The sequence below is a fragment of the Diachasmimorpha longicaudata genome, chromosome 12, assembly GCF_034640455.1.
Source record: "Diachasmimorpha longicaudata isolate KC_UGA_2023 chromosome 12, iyDiaLong2, whole genome shotgun sequence".
Taxonomy (NCBI): Eukaryota; Metazoa; Arthropoda; class Insecta; order Hymenoptera; family Braconidae; genus Diachasmimorpha; species Diachasmimorpha longicaudata.
This window is the reverse complement of record NC_087236.1, coordinates 4,312,371-4,329,443: the sequence shown is the minus strand read 5'-3', so window position 1 is coordinate 4,329,443 and position 17,073 is coordinate 4,312,371. Positions and strand designations below refer to the sequence as shown.

The 17,073-nt window shown below is 36.7% G+C and overlaps 4 protein-coding genes across 4 annotated transcripts; 2 read left to right on the top strand and 2 right to left on the bottom strand.

The window, feature by feature from the left end:
* Positions 1-1,456: 1,456 nt before the first annotated feature.
* Positions 1,457-2,779, top strand: LOC135168193 (NADH dehydrogenase [ubiquinone] 1 beta subcomplex subunit 4). Its single transcript, XM_064132139.1, has 3 exons — positions 1,457-1,638; positions 2,241-2,384; positions 2,628-2,779. Exons 1-3 carry the CDS (start codon positions 1,492-1,494, stop codon positions 2,694-2,696), a joined length of 360 nt encoding a protein of 119 aa, XP_063988209.1. The 5' UTR covers positions 1,457-1,491; the 3' UTR covers positions 2,697-2,779.
* On the bottom strand, positions 2,445-4,295 carry Trs31 (TRAPP subunit 31). Its single transcript, XM_064132138.1, has 3 exons — positions 4,037-4,295; positions 3,341-3,650; positions 2,445-3,189 (listed from the first exon to the last, which is right to left on the bottom strand). Exons 1-3 carry the CDS (start codon positions 4,207-4,209, stop codon positions 3,091-3,093), a joined length of 582 nt encoding a protein of 193 aa, XP_063988208.1. The 5' UTR covers positions 4,210-4,295; the 3' UTR covers positions 2,445-3,090.
* A 119-nt stretch (positions 4,296-4,414) lies between these two features.
* Sec8 (Secretory 8) lies at positions 4,415-8,930 on the top strand. The gene is made up of 2 exons (XM_064132136.1): positions 4,415-4,889; positions 5,254-8,930. The coding sequence occupies exons 1-2, from the start codon at positions 4,833-4,835 to the stop codon at positions 8,062-8,064; spliced, it is 2,868 nt and encodes a 955-aa protein (XP_063988206.1). The 5' UTR covers positions 4,415-4,832; the 3' UTR covers positions 8,065-8,930.
* Positions 8,931-9,015: 85 nt separating this feature from the next.
* LOC135168191 (double-strand break repair protein MRE11) lies at positions 9,016-12,766 on the bottom strand. Its single transcript, XM_064132137.1, has 6 exons — positions 12,529-12,766; positions 11,681-11,849; positions 11,336-11,463; positions 10,882-11,072; positions 9,420-10,688; positions 9,016-9,263 (listed from the first exon to the last, which is right to left on the bottom strand). The coding sequence occupies exons 1-6, from the start codon at positions 12,629-12,631 to the stop codon at positions 9,153-9,155; spliced, it is 1,971 nt and encodes a 656-aa protein (XP_063988207.1). The 5' UTR covers positions 12,632-12,766; the 3' UTR covers positions 9,016-9,152.
* Between the last annotated feature and the right edge of the window lie 4,307 nt (positions 12,767-17,073).

Below are 17,073 nucleotides of genomic sequence, written 5' to 3'. Positions count from 1 at the left end.
ATATGATATGTATTATATATTACATATACAGACAAATGAATATAGAGCAAAATTCAAGCTTTTTGGTACCAAAATTGGAACTTTCCATCTATCAAATTAAATTATTCATTAATTCTTGAACGTCGCGCACTAATTCGGCTATAACTAATTAAAATCCCTATCATTAAAAATAGGGAAACAGAATTTCTCATTAAAAGTCCAATAATGAACGACTGGACAAACTCTTTTATATTCCAAAATCTGCAAAATGTGATCATTAGATTAATTAATAGCTGAAGAACTGGAGATATAGATGAAACGATCGCTTCATTCTTTTTTTATTGCTTTGAGGAACGACTACATAGGGGTTCACTGAATATGCCTATCCCATGTGCATCCACTAAAGCCATATAATTTCATCCCGCATGATATCCCCAGTATCACCTCACAGTTCGGTTACTGCTTATGAATAAATACGTGAGGTATTCGATTGCAGAAAATAGATGAAAAACAAATTATGTCGCGAGATTGTGGAAATGTTGATGATGGTGACCACTTTTTAAATAACTTTTTTTTCTTCTCTCGTCTACGTTTTTCATCATTTGCATTTTTACCTCAATTTTATCGAATATTTGTCTTTACGATTACGATTTTTTACATAAAAAATATCCGTCAGGAAATATTGAGGCTCAATTTCATTCTTTCGGATGAATTTTTTTATTGGAATATTTTTGCACTGGAAAATATTTTGCACCGGAATTTGTTGCAAAATATTTCCAATATCTATCCACTCTTTTTGGCACTTTTCATTGTAAAAATCGAACAAAAGACTTTTCTTCGTGATATTCTGATGCTCCACACGCTATCGAAATATTTTTAATATAAAAAAGTCGGTTTTACGGGCGAAGATTTTACGTGACAACGTCTTTTTCTCGGTAGAATATTTATTGATATGAATATAATTAAATTGCACAATAGGAACAAGGAATTGAATGAAAATAAGAATTGCACAAATTTTAACTATAGAAATATATTTTGTTTACTAAAACATTGTACATGTAAACTTAAACTTAACTAACTCCTATTTGAGACCGATCATAGTTGAGTGGGAGAGAGACGCAAGGCATTCGGCGGGCCTCTCTCTCGTTCGGTGACTCATCGTAACGTTACCGGGCGTTACACTTTTTCATAAGTGACTCCCAGCCGCAACCTAATTTAAGACGTTGTCACGTCAATATTTTAAATAAATATTCGGGTTTTTTAATTATGCAAAGTTGTGCAAAATCCTTCTGGAGGCGTGTAAACCGATAAATTATCGACGCTGACGTTGGGTAACTAACGGTAAGTAATCAAGCAATTTATTCAGCAATCCACTTACCATGAGAGCTCGACCCTTTAGACATCTACTTTATCGACCTACGGTATCCCCACGTATTTCTCAAGCATCCTACGATCACCCAGAGACCTTGAACACCAGAGCAGCCGATAACCAGTTCTCCATCCGCTGTGAAAATGTCGGGTCGTGAGGTCTTCGATATTTCTCCAGTTCAGAGGAAAATCCTCGAGGAAAAACAGAAAAGGGCTACTGCACTTCGTCACGAGTATCTCCAGCAGAGGTTGAATCCATTCAGACATGCAACTGGATTTGGAGGCGTAGTTGTAAGTACCAAACATGGAGTTAACCTCAACTAACTGTTATGACACTCCTCTTTACTCAATTTATTATCAGAATTCCTTCGACACTTTCCAATCAATATTTTCGCCTTTTGGAAAATTAAAAATGGTCTCCATTATTTTTTCAATTCACATTCACCTATTTTAATTTATTTACTGAGAGACTCGTTGGTCGATTGGAGTTATGTAACAGAAAAAGGACATTGTTGATGTTAATGCGACAAATGTCACTAGGATATTAGGGATGTCCTCCAGAGGGATCACGTAGCCTAATTGGCTTTTCTAATTACATCCGACGTAATTTTTGATGTTTATAAATCTCAATTTGCGACATTTAGGCATCGCAACACGTCGACATTTTGGTTTCAGTGAAATTAAAAAATTATTTTGTCTGCAAGTCAATTTGGTCACGTGACTCATGCAAAAGACTTCCCCCTTAACGAGGAACTTTTGTAGAAATATTTTGTGATTAAAAATGTGGCAGAAATTGAGATCGTGGATCAGCAAAATCGACAAAGGACATTAAATTAAATTAGATAATTAATTACATGAATTTTGTAACTAATTGTTATTGGTTGCTACTGTAGGAAGATCCTGCTATCCTTCGGTTCCAAGCTCATCGTGCTACCATATACGAGAGATTCAAACCAACTTGGGGAAATGCTGCTTTCCACTTCGGGGCGACAATTCTGCCCATGATCATTGGAATACTCATCGTCGGAGCTGACAGAGTAAGTGGATATTTCCATTCAGCTCTTCAGTGGAACAAATATAATATTCAAAAACTTGGATTCAAACAAATATTTATTTTTTTATTTCATTGTACATTCTCTTCCATTCACACAGTTAAACTAGTTAAACATTATTTATTTATTTATTCGACTTATTCGATTTTTCTTCGTGATATCACCAGAGTTGTCACGATTTTCTAGCTCCAGTTCTCAACTCATTTTGTCGATTTTCTGTTTTTACAGAGGAAGACCGAGCATCTCCGTCGTACCGGCCACGTCAGCTACTACGACAGAGACTATAGATTCTGTTAAACACAATAATCAATCGCAAATTCATTGTAGAAATAATATTAACATAAATTGTGGGGAAATAAACGTTAAAGGTAATTACGTGATTCGTATTGCACTGATCTCTATCAAAAATTGAATTTACAGAACTCGTCTCTTGGTTTCTCTAGAATTGGATTGAGGTGAAGTGGACACATGAAAAATGGCTTTATTTCCAATTTTTTACTTAAACTTTATGTTTCAAACCCATCTTCCCCTATATTTCTCTATTAGTCACCCTTTAGCCCTTTTTCTTTTAAAGTTTAGAGTTAAGAGTTAGGTTTAGAGTTGAGAGAGTTAACCACACGAATCGACAGATAAAAATTTTCCATAATTTTTTATTACCTAAACAGACAGTAAATAATTTCAATAATTAGTATCATCGCTCGTCCAGCTGCTTATCTCTCGTTATCACCGAATCGTCCAACTTCACCATGTACGTTGTGCCTTTGTGCCAATGTGCAGTGACCTTTGCTGGCTGAAAAATCATAAACATTAGCAACAAGTAGAACTATTAATATTTCTCCGGAGTAGCAGACACCATTAAACAAATTGAGTTTTGTCCACGTGGATTCACCAATAAAAATGAAAATGGAAATTAATAAGATAAAAATGAAGGGATTTCTTACAAAACCAGAGTCACACAGAACAGCTTCAACGATTCCAGCTACGAATGAAGCACAGTTGAGGCTCCCTTTGTCCTTGGGTACAGAAACGAATTTGTTCACCAGTGACTCCTTCTCGATTATGTAGTAAGTTCTCTCATCGTCATTGGCGTGCTCCAGTTTATCAGCCTCACGGCCAAATAGCGATTTCCATAGTGTGTTTTTAACGAATAAGAGGACATTCAGGAGTTTCACCTCTCGTTTGCCACCTTTTTCTCGCATTATGAGGAGATCTGTCATTCTGTGTCCAACTTCTGCTCCCATTTCAGTTAATCTTTAAAATTAATTGAAATCAAAAATATAAAAATAGTTTAAAAAAATCACATAACCAGATCCCCGATGAGTTACTATCATTAAATAGTAATTGTTATTACAATTATTATTGTTAGCTGTTTGAAAAAAATGGGTTGACGTATCTTTTCTTGTTGTCTTTCTACACAGAAAATGTTTAATTCACAATTTTTATTTGCATTCCGTAAACTATAATTTTATGGATGACATTCTGACTCTGACTATGATGAACAAACCCTTCCAAAGAGGTTAAAAATCAAAAAATGAATTTACCAGAATTGATAAGTTCCTGGAACACGTTGGGATGATGATGTAACATTTTAATTGTTGTTTTTTCATTATTAATTATTCTGTCATTGATTATCTTACTTGTTTTGAAGCTCTGGCACAGTGTACACACGATTTTGACAGTACTGTACCAGTTCAGAAAACAGCAGAGCATAACAGCTCAGACTGACTTCCCCTTTTCCTTTGCTGAGGGATTTATCCAGGATACTCGTGCGAGGTCGCACAGCAGAAATTGTAATAGTGTTTATATTCATATTAAATTAGTAATTACAGACATTGAACAATACAAAACACAACTGACACCTCCAATAACTTCGACTATCGATTATATAGAGAGGTAGTCTGAACCTGTGAAGGGCGAACCAGGAGGACAAGTTCACGAAACCTTCACGAGGTAGCGCAGTCGCCATTTTGTCTCAAAATATTATTAAACTAATATCATGATCTCTCGATAATATGATGTTAATCTATTGAAAAATATCAAATTTTACTGATCTGTCGACCAACCTGATGTTGAATTTTTCATTATTTATTGATAAATAAGTGGAAAACTAATAAAACATTGGAAGCTCAGCACAATCCCTGTATATCATACCTTAATAACTCTTTGTCATATCAGTCACACAGCATCCAGGGTACTGCTGCCTGTTTTGCATTTATTTTACGATTTTTGGGAAGTCAAAGGCTTCATGTATCCACAATCGATTCTAAAATAATCTAGTATGGCTGTAAAATAGTCGATTGTCTCCATGAATCCGCCATGTGCGATTGGGGAGTTGTGTCGTTTGTCATATAGGAAGCAGCGTTCACCTCCCACTGTCATTTGACAGTTAACTCAGTGGATCCTGTGTAATACTGTCGAAATTAACGAACAATAATGTCTGTCGCACCGCCAATAAAACCACCACGTGGTATAAAACCAACAAAAGAAACTGTAAGTACAGGAGAAAAATGAATAATGGAATTCAATTCACTCGACGATGTTGTGAGGTTACATTCCACCGTCGATTGTTACTCAATGTTTGTTGAAAAACATTTTTTTTTCCACTTGAACAATGCTCTATAACTATTCATCTAATCCCAAAGAAAATTTGTCTCCATAAAAACTCGAATTGCAATAAAAATCCAGAAATAAACAAAAACTTGAAGAAGTCTTTAGCAAATTTTCCTGGAGTTAATCAGAATTATTCACCTCAATTGAAGAAAAAAATTGTTTTGCGTTCTCCTTCTCTAAAAAAAAATTAACTAAATCAGTTCGTTAATCGATCAATTGACCAATCAATCGATTATTTTCACAGAGTGGCCTCTTGATCTCAGTGATTCGTGCGCTCTCAGCTTCCGAGACGAACGAACAACGAGAAGTTGAAAAAGCAAAACTTGAGAAAGAATACAAACGCAGTGATCAGCGTCTGGATGAGTTGGTGTCCCTCCACGATCAGGACCTCACCGAGGTAATGAAAATATTCAGCAATCTCTCGGAACGAGTGACAGCTTCCCGTGAGAAGATTCACGCAGTGAAAGAGAACCTGAACGCTTGCAAACAACTCCTTCGTTGTCGTCGAGAAGAGTTGATGAAGCTCTGGTTGGAGGGTGTGGAGCACAAGCACGTCCTGCAGCTGCTCAACGAGATAGACCAACTCCGAGACGTGCCCTCACGTCTCACCCACTACTTGAACAAGAAACTGTACCTCCATGCAACTCAACTTCTGGTGTCAGCCCTATCAATGGGCGACGGAAGCCTGGAGGGTGTGGAAGCCCTCCGAGAGGTTCGTCTCGAGCTGGAAACGAAGAAGCAGCAGCTCCAGCAGAAGCTCCTAGAGGAGCTCTCCCGTCACTTGTACCTGGAGACAACCCGAGACGTCCTGTTGAGGCGTCAAGGCTCAGGTCGTGATTTTCAGCGAGGGAACGACAGTCGTGGCTCCAGAGGAAACAAAGTTAAACGCTCCCTCCTGGAAGTCAATTATCCAGCCACCTCTAGATCAAACCTGAACCTGGAGGACCTGACTAACATCACAGAGGACGAGAACGCCAATCCCGAGGACAACTCCGAGCACTTCATAGCGATAATAATTCAGTGTCTGGCCCTCCTCAACAGCATCCCCGAGACTGTCGAGGCGATTAAAGTGCAGATGCAGTCAGAGCTCCTGAAGATTATCTCAAGAACATCGGAGCAAATAAAGAAGAATTCAATAAAGACATCACCGAGGACAGGGATCGAGCCCAATGGAATTATTGAACCAGTCAATACTGGAGACAATCCCCTGGTGGAGCTCTTGCACACGGTCTTCGATCAGTTCCGTTCGGTGGCCACTGCCCACGGGACAGCTCTGCGAAGTTTCTCCCACGTCTGCAAGAAGTACAACCTGGACGTTCGTTTGTACGAGATGCCAGACGTCTGGAGTAAAATTCAATCAGTTCTCCAGCTCCTCCTCACCGATTTCCTTGACATTCAGAACATGATGGAGGGCACGTTCCAGCCATCAGCCCTGACCGAGGGTACCGTCGACATAAACACGTATTTCTCCAAGAAGAGGCCCCAGAAGCCCCTCCGAGGGTCTCTCTTCAAGTTCGAGTTGTCGTCCCACCCGAAGACCCTCAACAATTACCTCAAAGATCAGAGATACAGTAATTTGACGAGGGAGAACAACATATCGAGCCAGAGGAGACTAGTCTGCGAACCGGACCCCAAGAACATCACGATAATCTTCCGACCGATGATGCAGTTCATCGAGGAAATCGAGAGGGCCCTGGACTGCAAGCCGAACCCTTGCACCCTGAACAGCTTCATCGCTGATTACGTGAAAGAAGTCTTCCTGGGGCGTCATCACGTGATGGTGGCGACCACAATTGACGCAGCAACGAAGGGATCAGATGCTTGGAGTGCCACAACACCACCCGAGCTCATGAAGGAATTGGGACTGACGAGACCCCTTTTGCAGAGTACAGTAGAGGTGGAACGTTGTGTCGCTGAGTTGAGGTCCCTGATGATCTCACTGCCCCTCCAGGCAGAGCATTTCTGCACACTAGCTCTGAATGTCCTTCACAATTACAGGGAGACGTGTCAGGGTGCGTACAGGGGGATCATCCAACCTGATAGCGAGGACAAGAGAATTTGCTCAGCTGCTTGGCTCAAGGACGACGACATCAGTAGATTCATTAAGTCATTGCCGAATTGGGACAACATGAAGAGCAACGTTGGGAGGAAGGGAAGAGGAAAGTGGACGATGAGGAGGCAGGAGACACAGGAGGAGGAGAGCCCTGAGGAGGTCAGACAGAGGAACATCAGGGAGGCGGAGATACTGGCGAGTACTCTGGGGGAAGGGGGAATAAATTCACATGAAATTTTGTCTGATGTTGGACAACTAAAGTGTCTTGCACTCATTCAGGAGAGTGTCGAGTGGTTCTCGTTGTCCATCAGGTCGTTAATTGCTGAAATGAGTCATGCTAGGGGGAGTGGTGAACAGGTGGACTTGCCGAGGGTGTCGGATTCTCTGGTGGAGTCCCTGGAGCAAGTTGCTGATGAGTTTGAAGAGCTCGCAAATACGTGTACACTTGTGCTACATCTGGAGGTGAGGGTCCAGTGTTTTTATTATTTATTACCCAGGGGGGAGTACAGTCATCTCTGTGGGGGTGTCAAGGATCCTCAGGAGGCTGATCCAAGGGTCGAGGAACTCAGCAGAGTCCTCCAGAACATAGATGAGTCACTGCAATCGACGCTACATCAGAAGAAAAGTAAATATATATTTGAGGGACTGGGACATCTCATTGCTAAAATATTGATCACCTCGGCGCAGTATATTGATAGGATTGATAAGGGAGGGATTCAGAGAATGTGCAGAAATGTTTTTACACTTCAGCAGACTCTGACGAATATTACGATGGCTCGGGAACTCGCCCTTGATTATGCGAGACAGTATTTTGAATTGTTTTACGAAACTCCAGAGGATATTCTGAATAATGTACTGGAGAACGGATCGCAGTTCTCGGAATTGGAGTATATCAATGCGTTTCAGCTGATTGCGAGGAGTCGGGAGGGATATTCGTTGGTGATTGGAAAACATCTGGAGAAACTTTCGGAAATACTGGGGGAAGTTGGGGTCACTGTGTAGACTCCGACCTGGTGGGATGATGAGCGCAAGGGGAATTATTTTTTTTTAGGGAGGGGGAATGGAGATGAAAAGTTGTAATATATTTCAAATAAATTATTGAATTTTCAGGTGTTGATATACTCCTTTCTGAATTTTATTTGTATCGATTTCGTTTGATTTGTTGTTTTCAAAATTCATGAAATAGTAAATTTTTTTTGCCACTAAAAGATCCCTCAAAAATAATAAGTATTTATTGTTTTATTAGATAAAATTGGAAACATTATCAAAAACATTTTTTTATAAATATTGAGAAGTCAGTGGTGAGCAAATTGAAAATAAGTAGGGGAGGGGGATTAGGTGGCAAATCTTTTGATGCTCTGCTCGTAGGTTATCAATCAACAAAAGACTGAAATACTTAAAGAATTATTCTGGACTTTTAAGCCCATTTTATTATTAAAAAAATTATTGAAAATTATTTTGTCAATCTGCTGTCATTGCAAATGACAGCTAAATGCCAATATAATTTTTAATGAGTTTTCTATCTGAGCACTTCTGACAAACACCTATTTGTAATTTTCCCTGTACGCACTTCTTCCCCAATATTTATTAAAATTCTCTGTGAAATTATTCTCAACTTCTTCTAGTTTTGTAAGAATAAATATTCATAATTTTTGGGGACCTCACAGTGGCAAAAATAATTTTTTATTGACTCGCTCTCTTAGATAAAATTCAATAAAAATCGATCTAGATAAAACTCAGAAAGGAATATTAAAATTGAAGGCCTCAAATCTGGGAATTTACTCCTGAGGTTCACCTGGAGTTCAGTACAGACTAATGTCAATATAGATACTATCAATGAATTGAAATAAATGAATTTGTTGTGTTGATTACAGTATTAATAATTCCACCTCTCCATTGAATATTCTATTCAGCACAGGAATTTGTATGAAAATATTGGATTTTTATTGTGTCAAAAAATATCCAAGAACATTAAAAACTCAACATGCCTCTCTTATAACCTTATTCAAATAGTTTTCTCATGGTAGTAACGGATAATATTCATAATTCTAAACAAAAGTAATACTGCAAATGGTTTACATATTCGATATTCACTCAGAATCAGAGCTATGACAATATATTGACTTCTGACTCTTCGATACCCGAATTGTAGAAGTGTTAGGTTGATTCGATGGAGCAGCAAAGCGTCTGAATGCTTTTGTCTGAAATCAAATTATCATCCATCAGTTACTAATTCAATAATATTTTTATAAAATATTTTCACAACAAAAATAAAACTAGTCAGGATGAAAAATCGGTCCAAAATTATATTTTTATCGAAGGGCTAATGTAAAAATTAAATTAAACTATGAACTCACATCAGCTTCATCAGAACCATCTCCCCTACCAGGACTGGGGTCACGAATAACACTGACATTCAGTGCCGGTTTCCCCCTGGACCTCCCCGCCCTGCCCCTCGTCCCGCTAGTACTGCCAGCCTCCCCAGCAGCTCCCCGACCGCGTCCTCGTCCCCTGCGTCCTCCCCTACCAGTTCCAGTGCCTCCAGCATTATCAGAACTTGTGTCCATCACCTTAGCAGTCTTCAGCTTCAGCACATTCCTCTGAACCGGGTCATTCAGCATCTCCTGGAGTTCCCTCAGCTCCTCATCCTCCCCACTAGCCGCTAGTCTCGTTTCTCTATACTTCTGCAGCTCTTCCATAACCGACTCCTGATTGACCTCGAAGTCCTTAGTCATCAGGTAATCAATGCTCTTTTTCATCTGATGCTCCATCACCTGTGCAAAAGCTTCATCATCTCCAGCGATGACAAACCGATGAGTAGCCTCGTTGAGACCAGCCAGGGACATCACCTTCAGCATGGATTCATGTTTCTCAAAGTACTTGTTGATGCCACTCTGAACAGTCTTCGTCCACTCCAGAGGATCATTTGATCTGTTCTGGAAGCACTCGGTTATGTCCTCAGTGATATCATCAAAGTGATCATTCTTCACCTTTTTAGGCTGACCTTTACGATATCTCTTGAAAAGTATCATGTCATTGACGTTCGAGACTAGGTCACTGTACTTGTGGGAGAGCTGAGAAACGTCGACAACGTGATTGTCTTGAGTATAAAATATACGCAGACGAATTAGAGGTTTTTTTGGCTGTTCCTCGTGTCCTGACAGCATCCTCACACCTGCGGGAATAGCTGTGTTCAGGATATAGTCATCGATGTACTCAATGATCCCTTCATTCGAGAAGTCACAGTATCCTTTCTCGATTATCTCGGGAAGAAAAATATCCCTGAAGATGAAGGGCCTCACTGTTTTCAGTTTGATTGCATTCATTTTATAGTGATCCTTCTCGATGAAGAGAAGGCCAATGTGCTTGGGTACAGACTCCCCCTCGCTGAGGGATGTGGCGACGGAGCTACCTGGCTGACATATATCATAATAACCCCCTTCCCGACATTGAATTTCCTCGGGGGATATTCTGCATTCGTGCTCATGGCCCCAGATTATCAGGTGGAACCAGGAGGGAAAACGATCCTCCTCGATGTACTCGTTCTCCGCGTGCCTTGCACGATTCTGGTGGAGAACCAGGATGTTGAAGCAGTTGTCGAGGTTCGAGGGACGGAGGAAATGCACCTGGGGGTGAGTGAACATTTTTAATTGACAGAAATTTCTGAAAATCATCCTCTTCAGATTACTTTAATAATTTAAAAAAATGTATCTGTACTCAGAAAACCTTTTTAATGAAGAGGGAATCATTAAAAAAACGCTTATCTTCTACTTTGATTATTTGTCATAGAATTCCAAATTTTCTAAAGTTTTTTTTTACCTTTCCTTCACGAAGAAGTCTCGACAGTCTCTGCTCTGTGAGATTACCCAGACCGTAAATAGCTAGCAGAGACGCTCCCTTCTGAAAGATCATTGGAGTTACGTTGATTTCTTTCAAGTTATTCCACTTTCCGAAGTAATTTATAAATCCTGACGCCATCAGAATATCCAAGGTCCCCGTCGACTCAAAACCTTTGGATTAGAAATGAAAACATTCGTTATTTATTTACATTAAATTTCTTCTGATCATGACAATAAGTAGTTTACGAATGAAACCATCGCAGAAGTTTTTGATCGAGATATTCTATTTTGAAAATTCTTTGGATGTTTTCAAGGTCAAAATAGTCGAACGAATGTTAACTGTATAATGCATGGGTAGATGCTTAATTATCAATCATTATTTCCCTTCAAATAGAGGTAATTGATAAATATCGGTAATTGTATTGCCATCTCACTTGGATTATCATGATTTCCATGAATAGAAAATACTGGAACGCTGATGTTCAAATTCGGATCCTCATAATTCACAGCTTTGTTGGGGAAGATGTCTTCAGGATTACTGAGGAACTCGAATGGTATCGCCCTGAGAATAATATAAAAAGTTATTAATAATTTGGCAGAGTTTACAGGGGTGAGTGACACAAAATGGAGATTTATGACGTGAAGAAAAAACGGATAAATTGACAACGCAATAATTTCGTGTACGGAGAAAAGAAAACTTTTGTTTAAATTTTATAAACATAGAAATCTCCATCACTTGCATCTGAATAGAGATGTGAATGTTATAACTGTATTCGTACTTATTTCCTGTGCAATATTTTTTCAGCAAATTCATGCTCTCGAGGACGATACGTTGTGAGGGTTTGGCATCGTGAAATAGGTCTCCAGCGAGTAGAACAAAATCGACATTCCTGTCCTTGGCTGTTTTCAAAATTTCCTCGAACGTGATGATACTGTCAAACTCTTGTGCTAGAAAAAGAAAGGAATTTTCCAAAAAACTTAAGATGCCAATCGCCAGTAGGTAAATGCACATTTGTTTCAGTCTTCCAGATTTTTTTTGGTTAATTAAAATCGATTTGGATAATAACATTCCAGAATAGTGAGATGACCTATTCCATTTTTATTTAATTAACAAAAAGTATTATTAACTTTCATGTTATATTGTATTTATTTAACTTGTACTAACCATCGACATTTACAACTCATTATGTAAATGATATTAACGTCAGAATAATTTAACACTACGAAAATTAGAATAACTTTGCAATTTTTACTGAAGTTTTATACTCGACAGTCAGTTTTTATTAATTTTTTGTGATATTTTTCAAAAAAGGTGTAATTTCTTTATAAAACTTTACATTTATCGATTAGATAAATGATTGTTACTAAACTGAATGGAAATTGATCTCAAAAACAATCAAAACGAGTCTTCATAGTTATTCTCGTTCACAATTAATTGTAAAGTGCAATTTTCAAGGTTCACCTCGGCTTTCTGCTGCCTCATAACCTCAACCATAAATCCACATAAATCAGCAAACCTCATCCCTGGATTAAAAACCATTAACCCTTCCCAATACACCCCTATCACCCATCCATGCTCCCCTCAATTAACAATTCCAAAATACCTAATCAACAATGAAAATGTTACCTCTCTTGCATTTAGCTTCATAACCTAAATGGCAGTCGGTGGCGACGAGAATCTTGAATCTGCTGTCAAGGAATGTCAATTCTTGAGTCGATTGTTTCGCCATTGTCAGATCAATTTATTTTCATTTGCAATCACTCCAAATTTAATTTATAACAAAATTATCACAAATGTCTACACCAACTCTGCAACACTCCATTGACAGTTGAACTGCCAGAGATTCTAGAGAAGTTTAGTGACGCTTCGGGAATGTTCTCTTGATCGAACGCTTGTAGTCGGCAATATAAATTCCTCATTTACCAGTCGACGGTAAATGAAAAAAATCGTTCTATCATCCTAGACGTTACCGACAATCGGTAAAAAGGTTTAAAAATTCATAGGGGAGGTCACAGAGGGTGACAGGGGTCAAAAAATCGTTGATACTGGCGAAATTCGAATTTTGAAATAATTTTTTATCGAATATTTGAAATATGCGTTTACACAACGTGCGAAGTATTTCGAACGACAACGAAAAAAAAAAAGAAGTAAAAATAAATTTCAGAGAATTAGTGATAAATCCCATACGACAGACTCTTTATTGGTTTTAAATTATATCATCAAATAATTATTGTCGTGTTAGACTACACGTGATGGACCCCAATATAACCGATGAATTTCAAAAGGCCGTTGAGAAGGTTTACGCCAGTTAGAAAGCCGGTTTTCGTGAATGATAAAAGGGGAGAAGTGGTTGTGCTTTTAAAGCCACGGGGACGAGAATATAACTACGCGGGAGTTTATTACCTTGCCAGTTGTGAAAGCTATGTACTTCTTGTTATTACGAGAATACGTAATTACCGGAATTAAATTCATGAGAGAATTGAACAGCCTTTTGAATAATCATTGAGTGGAATTTTTTAAGTAAAAAATGAGAAGATTGCGGGACTGAATTGAGCGCTTCGAAGGAAATTCTGTTGGAAAATCACGTTATTTTGTCGTGTCATTTTTTAAATTTATATTTAAACAAATGCAATGGACTTAGATTATTTATTTTAGGTGTTTAACATTTTTTCAGTTTATTCTCTTTCATTTTCAACAATTTATTTTTTTAAATAAGTAAATTGCAAGGAAAAGATTTGGGAAATTTAATTCATATGAACTTTCGATAAAAAAGTGTAACATTTTCCCTCTTTTCCAATTAATGAATTTTCTTTATAATTATTGAGAGTTTTTATTGCATAATAATTATTCATCTTGGGAGTATGAACACTAGTATTATGTAGAGCACACGGGGATGGAATTTTCAGATATTAAGTATGAACAATTAATCATGTTGAATAAAATCGAAGGGCTTATTGTACCGAAGATATAATAGGGTCCTCCAAGGTGCCTTTATAAAACCCAGTAACAAGGTCCCACCTACCCTATTAACTCTGTCACAACCGACCATATTTAACGCCGTTTGCCACATTATTACTACCCGTTTCGCTCCGTAATTTATTATGCACTATGTGAGCCCCAATTTTTTATGGGACCGTTGAGGAAACCCATCTCACCTCTACTAATTTTAATACCATCTCTTTTGAATTCTTTGGATTTACCAAGAAAAAATCGCAAATTTAATTCAATCGACAAATAAAATTTATAAAAGTTCTGTCGTAATGTAATTAAAAGATCATTTGCTGTACAAATTTTGTTTAATTGAGTGTAACGAAACTCTACAATTTGGTGAGATATTTAATACAAAAAAAATATAGAATTTTATCAAATTCCTGAGCAAACGATTCCAAAGGTTTTTTTATTTTTAAAAATTCATTAGAAAAAACAGTTTACAATTTTTCCTGAAATTATATTATTATTATTATTATTATTATTATTATTATTATTATTATTATTTATTTATTTCTTTTGATGTTACAAATGTCTTTCTTTGTTTTACATCCTCTCCAACCTCTCGTAAAAATCTCTTCTATTTTAACTTTAATATTAACATATATAACTCTATATAAACACAAAAAAAAAACAAGTGTCCTTTTTTTCTGAAATTAATTTTAGTTAATTAATAATGGAAAATGCGATTTCTCTAAGTTCACAACTATAATCAATTTATCTACCTCAACACTTTCTCAGTAAAAAAAAAAATCTTCAAAAAAATGGCTGCGAAGGCCCTCACTAAATGTAATTCAACACAAATCATCTCTAAGGACTCTAAACTCCACGTGCGTCGGTACAATAGGTTGAATGACTCGTTAATATAATTATGCTTTCAGAGGCCAAAAAACGTGAAAAGATAGACAAATGGGTGGTATTACGATTTATAGTGTCAAGCGAGAGAAGTGCGTCTGAATGGAAAGGCAACATGTTTCGGTATAGACAGAACGTGTGGCTGTCGCCTTACCCCAGTGCCATCGCCATCGGCAGCTGTATTGCCAGGACCATTGTGAGGGTCACGTATTAGTTGAAAGTCTGATGTGACTCCATAGGTTGCTTACAGCAGCGTAAACTCTGGCATTAACCAGCACCCCTGTTCTTTTTTTTTTTGGTTGACTCCTGGGCTTTTGACGCTTCTCCATTGCGAAGTTGGTGTGTTTGCTTTTTCTATTGACTGGAATAATATAATGAAAAGGTGGATGAGCAAATAACGGTATATGGAGCATGAAATATCCTGTGCGGGGATGAATGGCATGTAAAAAGAAATAATGTAAATTACGAATACCTTTTCGGTTATTTGCATTGATTTTTTTCATGTTTGAATAATTCTTTCATTTTTTTCTGTCAAAATTCCGGTTATGATTATTATTTTTTGGAAAATTATCGAATGGATTAGGCGACAATATGTAATATATTTAATTTTAAAGAGTAATTGTTTAAATTATCTTTTATATTGAAGAATTTTTCAAACATTTTTTTAACTAAAATACACATTTTTTATTGCTTTCATATTTTAAATTTTTATACACTTAGAAAATAATTTTAAAAAAATTAAAAAAAATAAATATAAATATTTATAAATAAATATTAATAAATATTTTGCGATGGAAAATGAACTTGTGAGATTTTTTTATCAAATCAAAGAATTCTTTACGTCTCATTACTATCTAATTATAATTTATAATAATTTTCTAATAAATAAAAAACCGAGGAAAAAGGTTAATTTCAGTTTTGGTAAATAACATGGAATTTCATATTATTTATCTGATGAAAAATATTTTCTTTTCTCAATCAATCATAAAAATTATTCGTGGCATGTGTTAAGTACCGAACTTTCACATGTAAAAATCAAAGGTTACGATTAACCGATATTACCGGATCAGTTGAAATGTATCAGAGCTTATTATATTAGTTTGCTCATGTGCTATAATGAATTGATACCATATATACGTTTACCTACATGCAATAACAGGAGGCCACGCGCCAGATGGCAACACGATATCTATATATATAACGCTGAGTGTTGGCCACCAATATTACGACTCAATCACTCCCCATCGATCACACGACATATATTACATTATTACAGTACGGTTTTCCAGTTATTACCGTTTGCCCATCGTATCTTGGATACGGATGGATGACATTTAGAAAATTCTCACCGTTCATTCCAGTTTCAATTCGTCAGACTCGATACGTGAAACTAATTTTTGGGTTTGTAAGAGACTTTTTGGAAGGTCATCGAATAAAATTGACAGTGACTAAAAATTATTCTGTCATTTAGAATAATATTTTTTTGTCGAGAGGGATTTTTCAGTGGAGAATTGAATGAGATGGGGTTTTGAGGGAGTCGACTACGTACTATAATATAATATAATATAATATAATATAATATAATATAATATAATTCACCAATATAATATCTACTATTATTATTATAATTTATTTTCTTGATGTTACAAAAGTCTTTCTTTGCTTCACATCCTCCCCAGCCTCGACAATATAATAAATTATAATTAAAAATAATAAATATTAGTGTAATGCAGTAGATTTCCAGATGTATAGTCTCTCGGGGTTTTACATTTTGGTCCCTTCCCTATCTCCTCACAAAATAAGACATAAGACAATAATTATAAGACACAAATTTCAAAATCGAAAATATGTGGAGAATTTTTTTTTAATTACGTATCTGTTTCGCAATCTGCCAGTTAAAACAGTATTTAATAAAAATTATGGAAATTAAAGGTAGTTGAATAGTAGATTCGTCAAGTCCTCATTGTCATCCTCAAGTCTATTGTCAGGAAGTACCCCAAGTGCACCAGTCCTGATACAGCTCGATGTCTCCAATCCCCAGGACAGCTTTCAATATAGAAAATTGTATTTATAAAACATTTATAATAGATTATAAATAAAATATAATTTTTCTGGTGCAGGAAAAATATTTTTAGTGTTCAGTTTTCTAACGAAATTTTAAAAAGGTAATTTTGATTGTTGAAAATTATTTAATGTAATTAGAAAATTATGAAACATCAATATCTTTTATAATCTATCTTAAAAATAACTAAAAGACTCAACAGATATCGATAAATAAATGTTTATCGATATCTCTCGGGTCTTTTGACTATTTTTAAATATTTATTT